Here is a 20,977-nt window from a genome sequence, read left to right as displayed (position 1 = left end):
ACCTGGCAAGCCGCTTCGAAAGTCTCTCGATCTAGATCTGTCAAAATGTTGCTTCTTTCGGTTGGTAGTTGTAGGATTTCGGCGACCGATTCTTCGGTTAGTTCGAACTGTTTACCGTCGACGGTTGCGGTTATGGTTCTTTCGGTGAGAGATGCGGTTTTAAAGAATTCCTCAACCGCTTCCTTGTATAGAACAAACGGACCACCTAGGAAGTATTCGAGTCCGGACTCAGAGATCCGGGATAGGACTTGCTTTGCCGGTGCCGAATCGTTTTCTCGGATTTCTTCAAAGTCCACCTGGACGATGTGTTTGAACAGTGCGGAATCACGACCCATTGTTGAGGATTGAATCGAGAGAGCAAGATAACCGTTTTGAGAGAGTTTGAGAAAGTTGATAGCTAGAGAGATAAAGTCGAATCGCGTAAGAATGAAATAAAATGACTAAAGACCCTATTTATAGGTGCGGTCTGGAATCTCAACCGTCGCAAACCGTCCCATCATCTTTAGGAAGGAATTTTCCCTCCAAGCCAAAAAGGCGGCAAACAATGGGCGGCAAGCCAAAAAGGCGGTAATCAAAAAGGCGGTAAGCCAAAAAGGCGGCAATCCAAGGCGGGAAACTAAAGGCGGGATATTTGGGCGGGAATTTTCCCTCCAAAGATTTTGAGTGGTCTCTTAATTTCGGTTTTGATGAAGCGGTCCCTTTTTGAAGTGATTTGTTAACCGCGATGATGAGGTGTTTTGACTTTGACCGGATAGTTCAACGAATACAAATTTGTTTATCGATTTTAACCGGTTAGTTAGATGAATGATCTGAGTTTTGACCCGGTTATGAAACTGAAATAGATTTTCATTGAAGACAAAGTACAAGATAGAAACCGAAACATGGATCGGTTTAGACATAGAAATACATAAGAAATAAAGATATAACTTATGTAATAACTACCCTAGAAAGCTTATCTTCCACCCCATCCATGTCAAGAATGTTCGAAGGAGATGCCGGCGTGCCCGGTCCAAATTCTGGACGGTACTTGAGGATTAGACGACTGATGTGAGGAGCATAACCGAGACCTTTCTTGGTTAGCACCATAGTTATCAGATTCTGGAAAATGACCGATGACCAATTGATAGGCGTGTTGCTAACAATATAGGTCATCATGTCAAATATTCTTTTTGAGTAATGTTGATTCGGAGATTGAAAAATGATAGAATGGTTAACAATCTCATATAGGAGTTGGATGTGGTGTGCAAGGTGGGTTTTTAACCCGTAGTTTTCCACCGGTACATCGGTTCCGGAGAAGAGTTCTGAGTATTCGGTCGCTGCACTTCCCACCCTTGTTGGGAAATCAGAGAACCCTTCCGTTGGTAGGCTGAACATTTGAGAAAATTCGGCTTCATCCAGCCAGAATGTGTGATCTCTTACCGTAGAAACAATGTAGTTTCCTCTTATGCAAGCACTTCTGAAGAAGGTCTTGACATCCTCAAGTAGTATGGGACTGGATTCTTCGAGAAATGTGCGAAGACCGGTGTCAATGAGAGATTCAAACATGAGCTCCTTGGTTTCTAGATCCCAATGTTCCATACAGGAATCGAAGTCGATGCTTAAGAAATTTCCTAGAGTTTGGCTCGGCATGATTCAAACTTTGCTAAGAGATAGATAGAGTTCAAGAAGTTTTTGTTTTGAGATGTGTTAAGTGGATTAGGGGATGGCCCCTTATATAGATCTGATTTTGGAGGGAAAATATCAACATTGAGGATCAGTTTTGTCTTATTAGAGAAGAGAATATTTATGTTTCCAAAGTGTATTGGGAAGAGGTTACTTTTGACCGATTGCGGAGCTCGAGGTAGGGATTTAGTTTAAAGGTAACCAAGTTAGTTGGGTAGTAATTACTCATGTAGTTGGAAGTTGCTTCATTAATTAAATGTTACTTTCATTAATGACGAATGCAACAACAAACTGAAAAGTAACCGATTGAACCGAAAATAATATAAACTAGGCCGAAGTGATCATAATAGAGTTCAACAAAGATACAACCGGTGCATGCAGCAAAATGACCGGTTGTAGGAAGGAGTGACTTAATATCCTCTGGAGGTGACGGAACTGTTGGGGTTGTGGCGGCGGTTCCTCCTCTTCTAAGCCTTTTCAAACCGCTCATAAAATGAGTCGGTGACTTCCTTGGTGAGCACCTGGGCTTGATTCAAACCCTCGCCTGGACAGGTTGGAACTCCAAGCTCCAGAAGCAGACAACTGAGTTGGGGAACGAGGCCGACTGTTCGAACGCCAATCATCCAGATTAGGACGTCGAACAGTACCCTTGACTAGTTGACCGGTGTGCCGGTGGTTATAGCGGCCATCATGTTGAAGGTTGCGGTACAGTAGGTGTTCGTTACATCCCTCCCTAGGATGCTTCGACCGATCACTTCGTTGAGAAACTGGTATTCAGCTCTTATTAGTGACTTCGTACCGTGGTCATCAACGGGTTGACTTGACCGGGCAAAGGTTAGGGAGATCTCGGCCTTTAGGTCAGCCGGCACATTGAGATCGGTCAGCCCTTGCTTTGGTAGGCCGAAACATCTCGCAAAGTCATTTTCGGTGAAATCAAATACTATGCCTCCCACCTTTGATTGGATATGTGTATCAAAATGAGGAGTTCCTCTGAAAACCCTGGCATTGTAGAGAAATTCCAGGACAGATTCAGATTAGATGACATGCTTGTCATCTAGAAAGTACTGAAGGCCGGTGTCTTCAAGTGATTTGATCATCTTGAATACATCATAGTGTTTAGTACTCAGAGCAGATTTGAAATCCACTTGAAGGATGTTTGGAAACTGAGACATTTTGTCTTAGTGAGAGGATGAGTTATAACTTGTGATTGTTTTGTTTAAGGTTTGCTCAACTTATATATTAGTAGAGGGATGATCTTATTATCCAATGTGTCACAAGTAATGATGTTTATTAACCATAGGATAAAAGGATTTGCATGAAATAAGCATGTCTATAGCCTAGGTTGTTGGTCATAGGCCTGGACTGTGAAAGATATCATATCTTCACGTCTTTTTAAGTATGACCATTTTACTTTGAAAAGGTAATTTTTCAGGACAGATAAGTTTAAACATAGATAATTATTCCACTTTTGTTCGAAGGCCAAATAATCTGAGATAAACTATTTCTGAACCGGTCAGTTATCAGTTGTTCATCCCGATGCGGTTATTTGGTGCATGCACTAAGTAACCGGTCGGTTTACTCTAACTGATAGACCAGGCGGTTCTTCCATAGAAACCTTGGGAAATTTGGAATCCGATAATTTAGGAAGAACTACCAGTTTTGTCTGTCCGAACCTATTTCTCTTTTTAAGCATCCTTAGGGATGATCTGACTAATGTCGGTTAAACCGAGTGTAAGTCTGAATTGAGAAAACTTAGCTTCTTGCAGAGGCTTTGTGAATATATCGGCTACTTGTTGATCTGTCGGTACGTATTCGAGCCGGATATGCTTCAGCATGACATGTTCCCGAATGAAGTGGTGCCTTATGTCAATGTGCTTGGTTTTGGAGTGTAGAACCGGATTGTAGGTGATTGCTATGGCACTTGTGTTATCACAGAATATTGGAGACTCTTCGGCCGTGATACCGAAATCCTTCAGTTGTTGTTGAATCCAAAGAAGTTGTGAACAGCAGCTTCCGGCTGCCAGATATTCAGCTTCTGCGGTTGATGTGGCCATCGATGTCTGTTTCTTGCTGTGCCATGAAACAAGCCGATCACCTAGGAATTGGCATGTTCCCCTGGTGCTTTTTCTATCAACCTTGCAACCTTCATAGTCTACATCTGAATAACTTGTTAGGTTAAACGATGAATCCTTTGGATACCATAAACCGACGTCGGGAGTTCCCTTGAGATATTTCAAGATCCTCTTCGCGGCTGTATAGTGAGATTGTTTTGGGTTGGCCTGAAATCTTCCACACACGCCGACCGCAAATAGAATATCCGGTCTACTTGCTGTCAGGTATAGAAGAGAGCCGATGGTGCCTCGGTAAGCGGTCAGGTCTACCGCTTGACCCTCATCATCTTTGTCCAATTTGACCGATGAGCTCATTGGAGTAGCCGCTGAGGAACATGTGTCCATCCCAAATTTCTTTAGAAGTTCCTTAGTATACTTGGGTTGGCTTATGAAGGTTCCTTCTTCGAGTTGCTTAACCTGAAGTCCTAGAAAGAAGCTTAATTCCCCATCATACTCATTTCAAATTTGTTAGTCATCAGGGTTGAAAATTTTAACCATAAAAAATATCATTAAAAAAGCGTGAGCCGTTATCACACAGCTTAGGATCGGTTGAACCGAAGATGATGTCATCTACATAAATTTGAACAAGTAGGATATGTTCATTTTTCTCAAATTAAAAAAGTGTTTTGTCCACTGAACCGATGGTGAAGTCATGTTTTAACAGAAATGCGGTAAGTGTATCATACCAGGCTCTAGGAGCTTGCTTTAGACCGTATAAAGCTTTGTTTAACCGGTATACATGGTTGGGTAGTTCAGCATTTGTAAAACCTGGTGGTTGCTCAACGTATACCTCTTCACGTAGGTCACCATTCAAAAATACACTTTTAACATCCATTTGAAAAACTTTAAAGTTTTTGAAAGCAGCAAAAACTAGAAAAATCCTAATAGCTTCAATCCTAGCTACAGGGGCAAATGATTCTTCAAAATCAATGCCTTCTTCCTGTTTGTATCCTTGTGCCACTAATCTAGCTTTGTTCCTCGTGACCAAACCGTCTTCATTGAGTTTATTTTTAAATACCCATCTTGTTCCTATGACCGGTTGATCTTTCGGTCTAGGGACTAGGTACCAGACTTTATTACTCTCAAACTGGTTTAACTCTTCTTACATTCCCAAAATCCAATCTGGATCTGACAATGCTTCATCCACTCTTTTCGGCTCAATCTGGGATATAAAAGCGGAATTGAAATATTCCTCTAGAATTTGATGCCTAGTTCGAACAGGTTCTGAAGGGTCACCTATAATTAGCTCATGAGGATGCTTGGTATTCCTTTTGAAATTCGGTTCAGGGGTGTCTACCAAATTACCATTTACCTGATCAAGGCTAGACATATCGGTAGGCTGAACAGGAATTTCAGACCGGCCGAGTTTGGACCGAAGTGTCAACTTCCTGTCGTGGGACAGCTTGATCCGGCTGGGTTTCATCATTACCCATTTGGTCATGGACAAACCGCCTGAAGACCGGAATTTCATCTTCACTATCAGAATGAATATTGTTATTTTCCAATCTGTTGTGTAGATCAAAGCATGATGCAGTGTTGCTTTCAACCGATTCATCGAAAACAACATGAAGTGATTCCTCCACGGTTAAAGTTCTGTTGTTATACACTTTATATGCTTTACTCACTACTGAGTAGCCTAACATGATCCCAGTATCAGTTTTTGCATCGAAAGCAGATAGATAGGTTTTACCATTTATATTAATGTAGCATTTGCAACCGAAAATCTTAAGGTACTTAAGGTTAGGAACTCTATCAAAGTATACCTCATAAGGTGTTTTATTGTGAAACTTGTTGATCAAGGACCGGTTTTGTGTGTAACATGTAGTATTGATAGCCTTAGCCCAAAATTTCTAAGCAATACCCGAATCGGCTATCATGGACCGTGCGGCTTCCTTGAGAGTTCGGTTTCTTCTCTCGGCCAGGCCGTTTTGTTGAGGAGTCCTAGCACTAGACAACTCGTGTCTAATACCGGATTCATCAAGAAATGCATTTAAAGTGCTATTTGTAAATTCGTTCCTCTATCACTCCTAATGCTATTGATGCGTGTTGATTTCTCATTTTGCAAACGTTTAAGCAGTGTAATCAAATTTGATGCAGTTTCACATTTGGATGGTAAGAATATTACTCATGTATACCTAGAGTAATCATCAACAACTACCATAGTGTAAAGTATGCCTCCTAGACTTATGACCTGAATCGGTCCAAATAAATCCATGTGAAGAAGATCTAAGCATCGGTTAGATTGAATGTGTCCTTTACTCTTAAAGGTTGACCTAGTTTGTTTACCCATTTGACATGCTGAACAAACCTTATCTTTATTAAATACTATGTCGGGAACTCCTTCAACCAACTTTTTATCGCGAATATAGTTTAAGGTTTTCATGTTTAAGTGATTTAGTCTTTTATGCCACAGCCAGGTTTGATCGGTCTTAGCTATCATGCATACAGGATATTCTACTTTAGTTTTCCAGTCTACCTTGTAAATATTTCCTAGCCTATTTCCGGTTAGAAGTATGATACCTTGAGAGTTCTTAACTAGACATGCATGTTTAAGAAATTCTACAGTGTATCCAGCATCACACATTTGACTGATACTTAGCAAATTAAAACGTAGGTTTTCAACTAAGAGTACATTATCAATTGTTAGGATACCATGGACAATCTTACCCTTGCCCACGGTTCTACCTTTTGAGTTGTCACCGAAAGTGATTAATGCACCGGTTTCTATTCTGATGTCGGTTAGAAGATTGTTGTTTCCGGTCATATGTCTGGAGCAACCACTATCCAAGTACCATTCAGAGTTTCCTAGCCGTTTCTTTATATCCTGCAAAATGTACATATTTACAACTATTTGGTACCCACATTTACTTGGGTCCACAGGCGATTAGTCCCTTGGGTATCCAGACCTTGACAAACCGGACAGCTTTCCTTGTTAAGGTTTTAACTATCTTTCTGGCATTCGGTTCTGGGTCTTTCGGCTTTCCTAAGAAGGCCTTGTGTGGGGATGATCTTTGGTTTGTCCTATGCGGTTGTGGATTGGCTCTCCTATTTTTGAACAGGTTGGCTTTCCTTTTCTCAGGGTGAAGCCATTTCTCAGAATCAGTTGGACCTACATAGGTTAGTTTTTCTTCCGTATAATAGGCTGTTAATTCCTCTTCAGCGGTTAAGGAACTTCTGACGAAACTTACGAAAGGAAGGTCATTCTTTGAGAGCCTTACTTTGTCTACGGGTTTTTGGTTTTTGGATCTATCGTTTTTGTATACTAGACCAAACATGCAGAAAGGGTGTCTCTTATAACTACACATTTTTCTTACCATGTCACTAGATCTTTTATATGCGGCCATTTTATACTGGAGTCAGGCGTTTTCCTCCTCGGTCAATTCTCGAACTGGCTCATTAGACTGTTCGGTCTTGGGTGATGGTTCAGGTGCTGACTCGGTTTCTAAGGTAGGGGTTTCATTAGGTTGTATGATCTCTGGTTCGGTCAATATGGGTACTATGAGGTCGGCTCTAAAGTTGGGTTGCTTAGGTACTAAGGTTAACAGATTCTTATATTCCGCTACCATATCATTTAATGCATTATATAACTCACTTTAGTAAATTCTTCACAAGGAGAGTCAAATACATGTTCCTCATTTACCATGAGACATGTGAGATCGTCATCACTGTCACTGTGAGCCCATAAGCTACCTCCATCATCGGCTATCAGTGCTTTCTGAACCTCACTTTCTTCACCGGTTTGTTGATAGTTATTTCGGTTATTTTGATTGTCCGGTTTCCGGTCATCCCTTCTCGGTTTTCTGCATTCCCACTTGAAGTGTCCCAGACAGTTGCAGTTATAACACCTTACGTTTGATTTATCACCGTAGTTGTAGTTGTTTGTCGGTTGACTTCTTTTCATGAATCTCCCAAATTTCTGTGCAAGCATTGCCATGGCATCCTCAGTGAACTGTTCAGCGGTTCTGATCGGTGCAGGTACAACCGATTCTGTGGATGTGATCAGTGCTCTGGTTGAGGTTGAGGCTGAGACTTCTTCTTCAGTCCTAGATCTCATTTCAAACTCATATGCCTTAAGGTCTTCGAATACATCGTGTAGTTTCATCTTGCTTAAGCAGTTTGATTCCCTCATCACCATTGTCTTTATATCCCACGCACTTGGAAGAGATCTTAATGCTTTCATAATGACTTCCTTGTTGTCATACCTCTTGCCAAGAGTTGCTAGCTCGTCTAACACACCTGTGAACCGGTCATTGTATTCTCTCATTGTTTCTCCCGGTTTCATCTTGATGCTTTCAAACTTTTGAGTAGCTACCATTACCTTGTTTTCCTTGGTTCTTTCATTTCCCTCATGAATCTGAATAACGGTTTCCCATGTTTCCTTTGCGGTTTTGCAGTCTCTGATCTTGCAGTACGTGTTTCTTTCCACACCGTTGGAGATCCGGTTTCTAGCATGGTTATCCAGATTGTTTCTTCTCATATCTTCAGCTGTCCAATCCTTCATGTCCTTGTCAATGATTATCGGTCCTTCGGCTATGATGAACTGCATCTCATCATCCATGGTGATTAAGTGTAGGTGCATGTGTGCCTTCCAGGTGGCAAAGTCATCACCTTCTAGCATAGGGGGCCTATCGAAAGACATGCTTGCTTGAGTATTGAAACTAACTGCTATGATACCAATTGTTAGGATCTAGGTCGCGGCTGGAGGACCGGGGTTGGCCGGTTAGCGCGTCTCACTCAAAGGGTGGTGATTAATCCGGTTAGAGATTAACACCGGGGTTTCAATACTACACAAACTGTCACAAACCCTTGAACCAGGTTCAAACGCAGAAGTGGTTTGTTTTAGGTTGAAGCGGCACACTCACAATATAGATAGAACCGGTTTTGAATAAGTCAGGTTTGGAAGTTGCTAGGTCGGTTTTGTAACTCAGTAAGTCGGTTTCAATGCTGTTGAATCGGTTATAGCGGTATAAGTAAGTTAGTACAGATCGGTTAGAATGTAGAACTGGCGGAAAGTAAATGACACGACAGGTTTTTATGGATGTTCGGAGATAAAGCTCCTACGTCACACCTTCCTCTCGAAACCGCGAGAAGGATATTCACTAAGGAATACAAACACAATCCGATCGAGACTTATTTCCTTCTCGATAACACTAGTACAATTTTAACCGAAATTGTAAAAATTATATTTCAACTTAGCACTTATGCTTTCTAGAGATAGAACACACTCTTTTCACTTGTAGATTAATTGTTCACTATGTCCCACATTTACTCCTCTTCAGCTGCTCCTTTTATAGGTGAAATATGCCAACGGTCATATTTCATTTCCTTGAATTTGATTGGTTGAGCAGAGGTTCAGTGATTCAGACCTGGCGGTCAACCTTTCAGACCTGGCGGTCTAATCTTCCAGTGTGTAGGACAAACCGGCTAGGTTTGTCTTTTTACTTAATGTGGTGATTGTCGGTTAGACAGTTGTCTGTACTTGGAAGATTGTCTTTCTGATTTATCCTGAAGTGGAAAGATCTTGTAGGACGGTCTTCTACAGCCTGCAGACTGTCCTCAGACTTGTATGAATATGGCAATGTTTAGTCTGTTCCTTTGGTATCATTCTCAACAGATACCCGAAGTATCTTCTTATGCTGGTCGGTTATGTGTGTTAACCGGATGGCTTCCGGTTATTCCTTGGCTTCTAAATGACCGAATGTCTAGTGTTTCCGGCCTTCTTGTTTTGACCGATCTTGCCTTCTTGTTCGGTCAGGTTTTTAGTTGGTTTAGGTGTTTGACCGGTTGAGTTTCTTAACCGGTTCAGTGATTTGACCGGTCCGATTCTTTGTATGTTCCTGCATAGGAAGTTTATTTGTGTTAAGTTCTATTAACCGGTCTAATTTTATCTAACATATACGATTAAAAATATTGAAATATTTATATAGATCAGATTTTATGTTATAATGTCATATATATATATATATATATATTAAATTTCATAATTTAATTTATTGCATAATATATTTTATTTGTTTATTTAAAATTCAAAATATATTCAGTATATTTAATTTTCAAATTTTAATTAATTCTAAAATATATCCTATATGAATATATATAATTACCTTTATTCAAGAAACTTTAATAAATTAGAATAATTATTATCATTATTTTAAATTTTTTAAATAATTATTATTCTAAAATTTGAATTGTTTAATTATACTAACTAAGGTATATAATTATTTCCTTAATAAATTATAACTCTTTAATGCTTGAATCTATAAATAATTAATATATTAAGTAAATTTAGGGGTGTTCATCGGTTCGGTTTTCGGGTTATTCGAGTTTTCGGTTTGGGTTCTTCGAATTTTTATTTTTTTTAAGCAAATTCGAAAACCGAACCGATTTGAATAAATTCGAATTCGGTTTATTCGAATTCGGTGAATTCGAATTCGGTTCGAATTCGGTCGGATATTCGGTTTAAACGAAATATATATCACCTACCCATAAGATAATTTTTTTAAAAAGAGTTAACAAAATAAATAAGTTATTAAAGAGATCTTATCTACTTAAATTAATAAAAAAAAATATAAATCACGCAAACTTAGCTTAGTGACTAACACCAATATATATTCGATAATTGAACGACAAAATTAAACAGTGTCGACGACGACAATATATGGCGGTTGAAAAGTGTGAACAGCTAGAGAAAAGAGAAAATGAATGAGGGATTATGGATTTAATGTAAGGATCTAGTAGGAGGCCCATGATAATTTATTATATAATATGTAATAAGTTATATAATATATAATAAAAATAAATAATAAAAATGAATTCGGTTTTCGGTTTGGTTTTCGAGTTGAAACCTAAACTCGAAAACCAAACCGAAAACCGTATTTGAATTCGAATCGGTTTAAAATTCGATTCGAAAACCGAAAATGTAATTCGAATTCGGTGAATTCGAATTCGGTCGGATATTCGGTTCAGACCAAATATTGAACACCCCTAAGTAAATTATGAAACTTAATCTCTTCCTTCATAATTAAATAATTATGAATATATATATATATAATATTTTGTTTTTTTAATGGATACAATCATTACATCTTTATTTCATCTTCTCCTTATTTTTGAATTATATAGTTATATCTTAATTTCCTAGTTAATTCTGAATAATATTTATGTTTATATACATAAATATATATAACATTAATCTATTTTGTTTAAAATAATTTCATATAATCTATTTTTCTTTATAAATAAATAAGCACTAAAATTTGACATACCCAATTTATCAATTTTAAAATAATTATTTGAATAAATAAATTCAAAAAAATAAAATAAATGTCAAAAGATGATTAAAAAATTAATTTGGTTAATTATTGTAATAATTAAATCCTAATTAATTAAGGATAATGGCCAACAAAAATAAATAAAATAATTTGAGATTAATATTATACACATTTTATCTCAAATTAATTTTAAGAAAATCAAAAAGATTAAAATAAAAAATTAGGATAAATGTTGTATCCATTTTATCCCAAATAAATTATTTATTAAACCCCAAAAATATACTAAATATTAAAATAAATTGACAAAATAAATGACATATTTATTTAAAATATTTTTTATATTTTATAGATAAAAAATAAAGCCAAAGGAATGAAAGAAAAACAAATTTCAAACAAATCTTTGGGCTTAAAATTGAGCGTGGATATTGTGTGGTCGAAACTCGGAAGAATCATTGCAGCAAAAGCCACAACCTTCGGATAAGCGCTGGAAACTCATCCAATGCATGAAAACCATTTGTGTCGCCCGCTATAACGGAGGAGACACGCGTTTGCAAAGATATGGATCAAAAAACGGACGTCTCAGCATCGTTAGCCAAACTGCGACGGAATTCCCAAATGCGGACATAACTCAGATGGAACGCCAACAAAGCATCCCGCGTTTGAATTTGCGCCCGAAACCCAATCAATCAACCTAAATTAGAAACCCCTAAATTTAAATTTGAAAATTTTCAAAATCGGGCTTTCTATTCTTGAGTTATTGCTCAAGAAAAGCAACCCGGAAAACTTCTCATCATGTTTCTAATGATGTTAGGAACCTATTTGGACCAATTCCAATCCATCCCGATCATGTTTGATCAAAAACTAAAATTTTCATAAGAAATGAAAATTTGAGTTCTTGAATTAGTTCAAATGAATAACTTGTGTTGATGTTTCGGTTTCTTTTAACCATATAAAAGTTTAAAGAAGTTATTGGCAAGCTCCTTGCGCTTCATTAAAATCCCAAAGCCAAAAACACGTTTTTGTACCAAAATTGTTTGGTTTAAATGGAACCTCTTTTCGGTCGAACGATGCATCGGGAAGATGTTATAAATGATTCTAGAAACTATTGGAAGATTCTCATGCCCTTAGATCAAAGTATTCAGGCCCTGAACGAAATTACCTAACCTGCAATTTTGGTGTTCTTGACGACCGAGGCAAGTTAATCCAAGGCTAACCTCCGACCGAGAAAGCCTAGCCCACGGTTAGCTAAAAGTTAACCCGGGCTCAATTTCCGATCGAGAAAACCTAGCCCAAGGTTAGCAAGAATTTAACCCATTTTCAATTTCCGACCAAGGAAAGTTAGACCAATGTTAACCTAGAACCTAGTGTTATTCATGCCAAGGACCGAGGCAAGTTAGCCCGAGGCTATCCAAGGACCGAGATTCCTCGCACTCGACCGAGAATTCTCGCACCCTATTGAGAATCCCCGCACCACAACCGAGGGGTTCCGACCTAGGACCGGGGATTTTAACCCCGACCGATGGAAATCGCACCTAGGAATGAGAGCACTAGTCCTAGGGTTTGTTTGGTTCCATTTTTAATATTCCAAAATTATTTTTATAATTTTGGGATCCTAAACTATTTTCTAAAATCTAAAAAAAGTTTAAAAAAATGATTTCAAAATATTTTTATAATTTTTTTTTTAATAAGAGCTTGTTTAAGATTTATTTTTAAACCCTAATGTCTTTAAATTGAGGTTTTCAGGTATATTTATCCCTAGTCATCGTCATTAGTTATAGGTATCAGCATTCAAATACCAAGGAAAAACCTATGCAACCCAGAAAATTGAATTTGAAGAATAATTTGTTAAAATAAAATGTTATAGAATCAATTTATAAAAGCCAATATTTTATTAAATATAGACCATTTTAACGGGTACAGAGGATGTAGCACAAAAGACATTTCTCATGTATAACCAAACTGAAACTCTAGTTTAAAATACGTTTGTATACGTATACTTTTAATTGATTTTAAAATAAAAATAAATTGATGACTCTTTATTAAATAAAAAGTCTTTAAAATTAATTACTTTTAACTAATTTACTTTTGTTGTCTCTAACACTATGTCACCCCTTAAAGATTTCTTTAATCAAATTTTTATTTGATTATTTCAACTTTAAATGTATAAAATTTGATCAAAAGTTAATTATTATTATAATTAATTTCAAAAATCATGATATATTTTTATAAATCTTTTAAAATAATGTTTTATTTAAAAAGATTCTTAACACGTAAACCGATTAAAATTTCACAAACTTAAAGATATACTCACACTCATAATATAGAAAAGAGTTCAAGTTTTAAAGAAAATCTCTTGTCGTAATATTCAGTGTAGTATAGTTTGTTTATATAGCCTTGCGAGAAAAATACTAACCACCTAATCTAGGAAGATAAATAATGTCACTATAATCTAAGAAATAAATAAAATGCTGCAAAATCAAATTACAGAAAAACTTTGATTAGTTATGGACTTGTTCAATTCCAATGTGTTCATCTCCCCTTCTGCAAGTTGTTGCACCGAGGAATCACTACAAATGATTCAAAGAGACTTGGAAAAATCTACCACAAGACTCTTGTCACTAAATGGCATATATTAGGGGAGAGGTAGTAACAACCAAAATCTCTTAGCAAAGCAATGCAATGCATGTTCTTGCCATTTTAAGACCCAACTATTCTCAATCACATATCATACAAATCGCATAACATAAATACAACATCTCAACAATCATATATAACAATAATAAGATATAAATCTAGTATTATAAAAACAAGCAATTTGAAAGTTACAGTAACATAATAAGAATCAGCCAACCAATTCTTACAAAGTGATGGGGGAAAATAATAATACCCAAAACTTTTATATAAATCAAATCCCCTGACCAAACAAAACAACAAACCTGTACTGTACTAAAAGAATTCAGACAGGAAAACCTCGCAAATGTTCAATAATAATAATAATAAACTAGAAAAACCACCCTTTTCACATCCCAAAATCCAAAATCCAAATAGACATTTAAAATAATAAGTAGAAGAGCACAAAAAAACCATATAAATTAGGTTTAATATTTCTTTCCAAGGATTATACCAAATATGATGGAGAAGAGTGCCACACCCAATACCACCTTCAATGTCATAATAGGAGACACAACCTCCACTCTTGTTTCAGTAGCAGTTTGACCAGAAGTAGCAGCAGTTACTTCTAGCTTCTTTTTACTCTTCCTCTTTGATGGAGATGATGGTATTAAAGATCCAATGTCTCTAGACTTTACCTCCACTCCTGATTCTTCCTGCAAATATTTAATCCCAAATATAGCTGACTGTTTTCGTATTAGAAAAAATGTTTTGTCAGAAAAAGGAAAAAAAAAACTAACCTTAGATTTCGCATCAGCAAGTTTTTCCTCGAGTTCCTTCACTTGTGTCTCAAACTTTACTACCTTTTCTTTATTAGCTTCGAGCTCTTTCAATTGTGATTCAAGCTCTACAATCTTTTTCTTATTGGCTTCGAGCTCTTCTGAAGAATTCTTTAGTGTGGCCTCGTGATTTAACTCTTTTTGAGCTAGTTCGTCTTTCTGTTGATACATGAGGAAAAGATAACATGATTTAGCAGGTAAACAAACTTCATGAAACAATTAGATTCAGCTCTTGAGACACTGACCTTGGATTTAGATTCTGCATGAACTAATTCAAGTTGTTGCTCTAGCTCTTTTAGTTTTCCCTCAAGGAGTCCAACTTTTTCATTCTTGGATTCGATTTCGCTCAAGGAACTCGTGAGAGCTGTTTCATGCTGCAGCCCTCTTTCATTGTGCTCCTCGCTCTGTTAATTGAATTCCAATTAAATAACTAAGCAACCAAATCTAGATGATGATGAAGAAGAAGAAGTAGCAAACAAACAAACAAACCTGAGAAAGCAATTTCTGCTCCTCGATCTTAAGTTTCTCAGTGAGTTCCTCAATTAGTTTCTTCGAAGAAACTAGTTGTTCTACTGTTTCCTCTTTTTCCGCAACTGTTCCCGATAGCTTTTCCTTCAGATCATTCGCTTGCACCTTCCATAAGGTCAGTTCCTGAATAACAGTTGAATTTACCTCATCAAGCTCCTGTTTCTCCTTCTCGAATTGGCTTATCTTCTCGTGCAAATTCTGAATGGTGCTTTCAGTCTCAGAGTGTTTCAATCTAGCATGTTCCAGCTCGGCCTTTTGAGTTTCAGCAATGGCAGCAGCTTCCAAGGCTTGTTCTTCGAGCTGTTTTACCCTCTCGCTGAAGTCATTTGCTTCTAAATCTCTACAAGTGAATTTCTGAACGGTTTCATTCAACTGCTTCTCGGTCTCTGAAAATCGGGCTTCAGCAGCCAAGTGAAGTTCAGATGTTCTTGAGTGATGATCGGTTAATTCAGCAATGGTATTCACGTGAGATAGGAGTTTCTCTGCAGAGGCTTCCTTTTCACTATAAGCAGATGCCAATGACACTTGAAGCTCGGTAATCTTGTTAATCAGTTGTGTATTTGTATCAGACAACAGTTCATTCTCTGATAAAAATTGGGTCGCCTTTTCTTCTTTCTCTGATATCGTCCTCTTCAGTTCTTCATTTGTGGCTGAAGCTTGATCTAGTTCTTCCTTAGCAGATGATATCTGATGTTCATAGACCTTCAGTTGATCTTCGAGTAATTTCAGTTTATCGTTCAACGAGTTTGCATCGGCATCTCTTGTAGTGAAGCTCGACATAGCTTCTTGAAGCTTCACTTCTGAATCCTTAGATAGAGATTGATGCAATAATTCAAGATCCGAGTGTTTGGCAATGGCGTCTCCCAAGACTTTTCCTTGCTTCTCAAGTTCCTCTTCTGCTGACTTGAGCTTCTCCAAAAGGTCGGATTCTCTAACTCCGGCTGATTTGATCTCCTCCTCAATAGTTTCCGATTTCTTTTGAGTCAGGTTTAGCTCGTTCTTCAGTTCATCAATGAGAGTCTCTGTTTCCGCAAGCTTGTCACTTGTAAGTTTGGATGCGTCTTCAAGTTTTTTCAAACTTTCCGTCAATTCTCTTTCTTTCTCACTTCCTATCTGAAGTGATTCCTCGAGAATCGATGATTTAGTTTTGAACGCATCTAGTTCATCCTGGATGTTCTCAAGCTTATTCTCGAAAGCTCTAACCTGTTCTTCAAGTTCCTGGTTTCGTTTCTTCTCGGTTTCCAGCAACAACTCGGCTTTAGAATGCGACGCTTGAATCAAATCATCGAGTTCGATATTCCGTTGATGAATCGTATCGGCACGTACCTCGTGCTCAGAAGATTTTTCAGCGACACTCTTCAGTTCCAATTCAAGTTCTTCATTCCTTGAAGAAGCTTGCTTTAATACAGACTCTATCTGTTCTACCTTCTCTTCGTATTCCTTAAGTTGTGTAGTCAGCTTGTTCTTCTCTTCTTCCGCTTCTTTCAGTTTCAAATTGATTTCGGAATTTGTTTCTGTTAGCTCTCTCACTTGTCGTTCCGATTCGTTTCCCTTCAACTCCACGAGATTCAGCAGTTGATCTAGCTCAACGATTTTTTGCTCTGAAGCTATGAATTTATTCTCGAGCTCTCTAAATTCTGATTTAGCAGCTTCAGCTGCAATACTCGACGATTGGATCACGTCTTCAAGATCGAGACTTTTCTGCTGGAAAGTCGTGGCTGCGTATCTTGATTCGTGGTGGAGCTCCTCTAAAGATTTTAACTTCTCTTCAAGTTCGGAGCTATTTGCCAGAGCTTGAGAAAGAAGAGAATCGGTCTTACAGAAGTTCTCGTCCGACGCCTGCAGCTTCGTCTCGAGTTCGTTTGTTAGCTCTTTTGCCTGGACTAAGTTTCCGGTCAGCTCTGCTACAGCAGTTTCTAGTTCTTTCTTCTCTTTGTTCGCTTTCAGTAGTTCATCGTTCAGAACTGTCAATTCCGAGATTTTAGCTTGAAGATCGTCGTTTAACTTAGATTCAACAGCTTTTCTCTTCTCGACATCCTCCTTCAGTTGTTGAATAACTGTTTCGTTCGAGGCGAGTGTTTGTTTAGAAACCTCTAACTCGCTTTGGATTGATGAGAGATGAGAAGCGGTTTGATCCTCCGACTCCTTGGCAAGTTGGATTAGTTTTTCGAATTCTAATGCCCTTTTCGTCTCTGATTCAGCAAGTTGTTCTAGTTCATCGGTTTTCTTTTTGGAGCTTTCCAGATCGAGGCTGAGACTGTCGAATGATTCTTTTATAGTGACTAGCTCCTTGTATTTAGCTTCTTGAACTTTCAATTCCTCTTGAAAAGAATTAAGTTGTTCTTTGTATCTCTCCTCTGTTTCGATCACTTGTTCCTGCAGTTTCTTTTGACTGTGTTCGAGTTCTTCATATTTCTTTCCACTTTGATCCAGTTTATCGTTCGTGAGAGAAACTTCAGTTTTGAGCTGACTGGTCTCTGATTCAGAAAGCTTGAGTGCTTGCGATACTCTTTCTAGCTCCAGTTCAAGTTCTTTCACTTTCTCATGAGCCTCGAGGATTTCTCTGCTTGGATGTGAATTACTACCACTTCGTTCGATGATGACAGACGACGACGGCTTGTCGATACTGGTTAGAGTTTCTTCAGCAGTATCAGTATGTGAACCATCTTTGGCATCTAAATCTGTTTCCTTCTCAACTTTAATGAATTCTCCATCATCTAGGACTGGTTCTTCCTCCTCTTTCTTTCCATCGTGGTGAATCTGCAATGATAAGAAACCAATTTCAGGAAAGAATGAACAAAGAGAAGAAGAATAGGATCCCGTGCAAGTACAAAATGATTCTTTCATTCCTCATAATTAAAACCATAACAGATACTTGCCTTTACAGGATCGGATATCTTGATTTCATTATCTTCCACAATCTTCACTTCAACCTCTGTTGTTGTTGTTCCGTCTTCCATAGTTTAAATGAACTTTCTTTTACTCTGTTTTTGTCAACAGCAGCCTGATGAAGAACAATAATAAAAGGGGACTTTTAATTGGTTTATTTCCCAACATATACATAAATAAAATGAATTTGATTATAGTGCATTGCACGCCCTCTTACATGGGCCCAGTCAATTGGTTTGGCAATATTGTAAAAACTAAAAATAATGTGACTTGTTTTGTCCCCACTTCTTGGATACAACCATTTTCACATAGACTTCCCCTATACTTTTTTTTTTTTTCCTTATCTATCGAAAGGGTATCAATCACTCTATTGTCTAGGAAATTCATCAATCAAATATTTGAAAGAAAATAAGAAAGAGAGATACTATATCAAAAAATAATAATTTGATCTCCTCCAATTCAATTTCTTTATGTGAAAACATAAGTTCTAACTATTAAAAAAGTGTACATATACACACTTGACGGCATTAAGAAAATAGTTTAAAATTTACTGACAAAAAAAAAATTAAATGAATAACTTAAGAATAAGAAAGGACTTGTAGGAGGTTTTTTATATTAACAAAAAAACAAATTATCATATTTTTTTAATATACACCCATTTAATTCATAAAATAAAATATCAAATTCCTCTTACTTTATTTTTATAAAAATTACTTAAAATTTTAAATAACTATTTTTTCACTAATTATTTTTCATAAAAACCCAACATCAAACATATTCTTAAAAATAATTTGATAAGATATATTTTAGAATTTTTACTTGAAACTCATAAATCAAATTATTTTTCAATTATCAAATTATTCAATTAATCAACTAAAATATTAAAATAAACTTATTTATTTTATAAAATTAAAAACAAATAAAAATATTATAATAATTCAATTAATTACAAACTTTAATAACTTACTCTTGCATCAAATAATAAATTTTAAAAAAAAACAATAAAACGGCCTCAAATAACCCATTAAACAAGCCCATAGAGAAACACTGAAACGATGATTAATGAACAGAAAGAAAGAAACTTGTTGATAGAGTGAAATAACTATTGCATGTGAGCTGGCTGTGTACATCTGTCCTTTACGGACCATACTCTATTGTTGTGTAGAACATGCTCAAGACAGTTAATATTTAACTCTTTACCCTCCAATGAACATAGGACATCATGATCCTTTAGTCTTTTACTACTAGTACACAGTAAAATTACCACAGTAAAAAATATGTTTGGCACTAGTAATCAGAATTATGTAAAAAATAATAGTTTGGGGTATTGAATTTTGTAACAATTGGAGTTATTAGAGATTTAGGAATTATTTGAAGAATCCAAACAAAAAATCATGGAAGTCTAGAAAATCCAACTCCATTTTTATGATTTATGTTTATTTATTTATTGTTGTGTTTAACAAAGAAATCATCATATTATATTTAGAAATAAATATTTCAAATAGTCATTATAAAAAATAATAATAATAATAATAATAACAAATACATGAATTGTCAAAATCACTTAAAATATTAGTCTGAAAAATAATAAGTAAAATAGGCATAACATGGTAGTAAGTGAGGAAAAGAAATCAAAATAAAAGATAACAACTATTATAATTTATTTATTTTTAACTTTTATTTTGTTACACAAATATGAATATTATTTATTTTATTTATATATTTTTTTTAAATCCTAAAGGGTATATCTGTAAATGTGATGGTATAAGCAGTTAAATTAGGCTTTCCAGATGGGATGATTGAAATAAAATAAAGAGAGACAAATTTTCTTTCCCAAACAGTCCAGGCTAACCCTCAGCTTTTTCTTTATTTTTCCTCCTTTTGTTCTCTTTCTACTTACTGGCAATCAACTTCAAGCGCGTCAATGAATCATCAGCAAGATGCCAAAGTTCATCGATCGCCAATCAACCAAATACAAACCAGAGAATTTAAAGAAGATCGATCGATCGAAATCCAGTTCTATGGATTCAGATTTAAATTGATTAGATTATTAATTAATTAATTAATTAAACTGATCAGAAATGGATCGATCCATCCAATGAGGAGTATGATCGATCCATCACAGGAGTAGGAAGACGACACAGAAATCATCAGACTAAATAGATATGAATTGCTAGCTACATCCTAAATCCAGTTATTTCATGTTCATTCGTTATATCGGGATTATTCAGGTATCGCATCTATCTATAACAGTACTAGTGGAAGAAGAACTAAAACAAAAACTGAAATATAATTAAAGTGAGAGACCTGAGTCTCATTCTGATCGATCCGATGATGATCAGAATCATATTATTCCTGTAGCAGTATGATTGACTCAATAATAATAATAAGATGAGAGATCGAAAGCTCGTTCGTTAGTCTAATCCATAGATATGATTAATCAGATCGATTAATGTTTATATATATCGAAACAGATTGAGATCATCAAATCGATCGATCGATCAATCATCGGCGGCGGTTAACTACCAAATCCTAATATATAGTACTTGCTAGCTAGTATCAATTAAGTATAACAAATTAATAGATGGCGATCGATAAGAGAGAGTGATTGATCAGTTACCTGGCCGGCGATGGAATATTCCGTCAAAAGCCTCCCGTCGTCAGCTAGTCGTCTTCTTTATCTTCTTCCTTCTTCAATTTGACTACTCTGAGAGCGAGAAAGAGAGAAGAGAAAATAGACAAGGTTGAGGAGAGAGAGATAAGCGGGATTCTATTGTGTATTAGTAGCGGAGGTGGAGGGACCCACTCTCTCTTGTGAAACATCCCTCTGGGCCCCCGAGCGAGCGGGACCCGTTAACAGCTTATCGAAACATGGCCATTGGTTTTATTTTTTGGAAACCGACCCGTTTCCTTTTCTTAAGTTTTGAAAATTTCAACAATTCCAATTCATATTCCCAATTTACAATAATGTCCCTTTCTTGTTTTTTCTTATTTTCATTCTTAATCTTTAATTTGTTTTTTAAGAGAAAATTCTTTTTTTTGTTTTCTAATTAAATATATCAAAATA

General features: G+C 36.5%; 1 protein-coding gene across 1 annotated transcript; it reads right to left on the bottom strand.

Annotated features, from left to right (window-relative positions):
• Positions 1 to 13,858: 13,858 nt before the first annotated feature.
• LOC124945882 (restin homolog) lies at positions 13,859 to 20,658 on the bottom strand. The gene is made up of 6 exons (XM_047486402.1): positions 20,531 to 20,658; positions 17,901 to 18,025; positions 14,983 to 17,781; positions 14,739 to 14,897; positions 14,455 to 14,652; positions 13,859 to 14,370 (listed from the first exon to the last, which is right to left on the bottom strand). Exons 2-6 carry the CDS (start codon positions 17,979 to 17,981, stop codon positions 14,143 to 14,145), a joined length of 3,465 nt encoding a protein of 1,154 aa, XP_047342358.1. The 5' UTR covers positions 17,982 to 18,025; positions 20,531 to 20,658; the 3' UTR covers positions 13,859 to 14,142.
• Positions 20,659 to 20,977: the final 319 nt, after the last annotated feature.

Source organism: Impatiens glandulifera, chromosome 7, assembly GCF_907164915.1.
Source record: "Impatiens glandulifera chromosome 7, dImpGla2.1, whole genome shotgun sequence".
NCBI lineage: Eukaryota > Viridiplantae > Streptophyta > Magnoliopsida > Ericales > Balsaminaceae > Impatiens > Impatiens glandulifera.
Note: the sequence above shows the minus strand (reverse complement) of the source record. Positions and strands in the feature narration are given on the sequence as shown.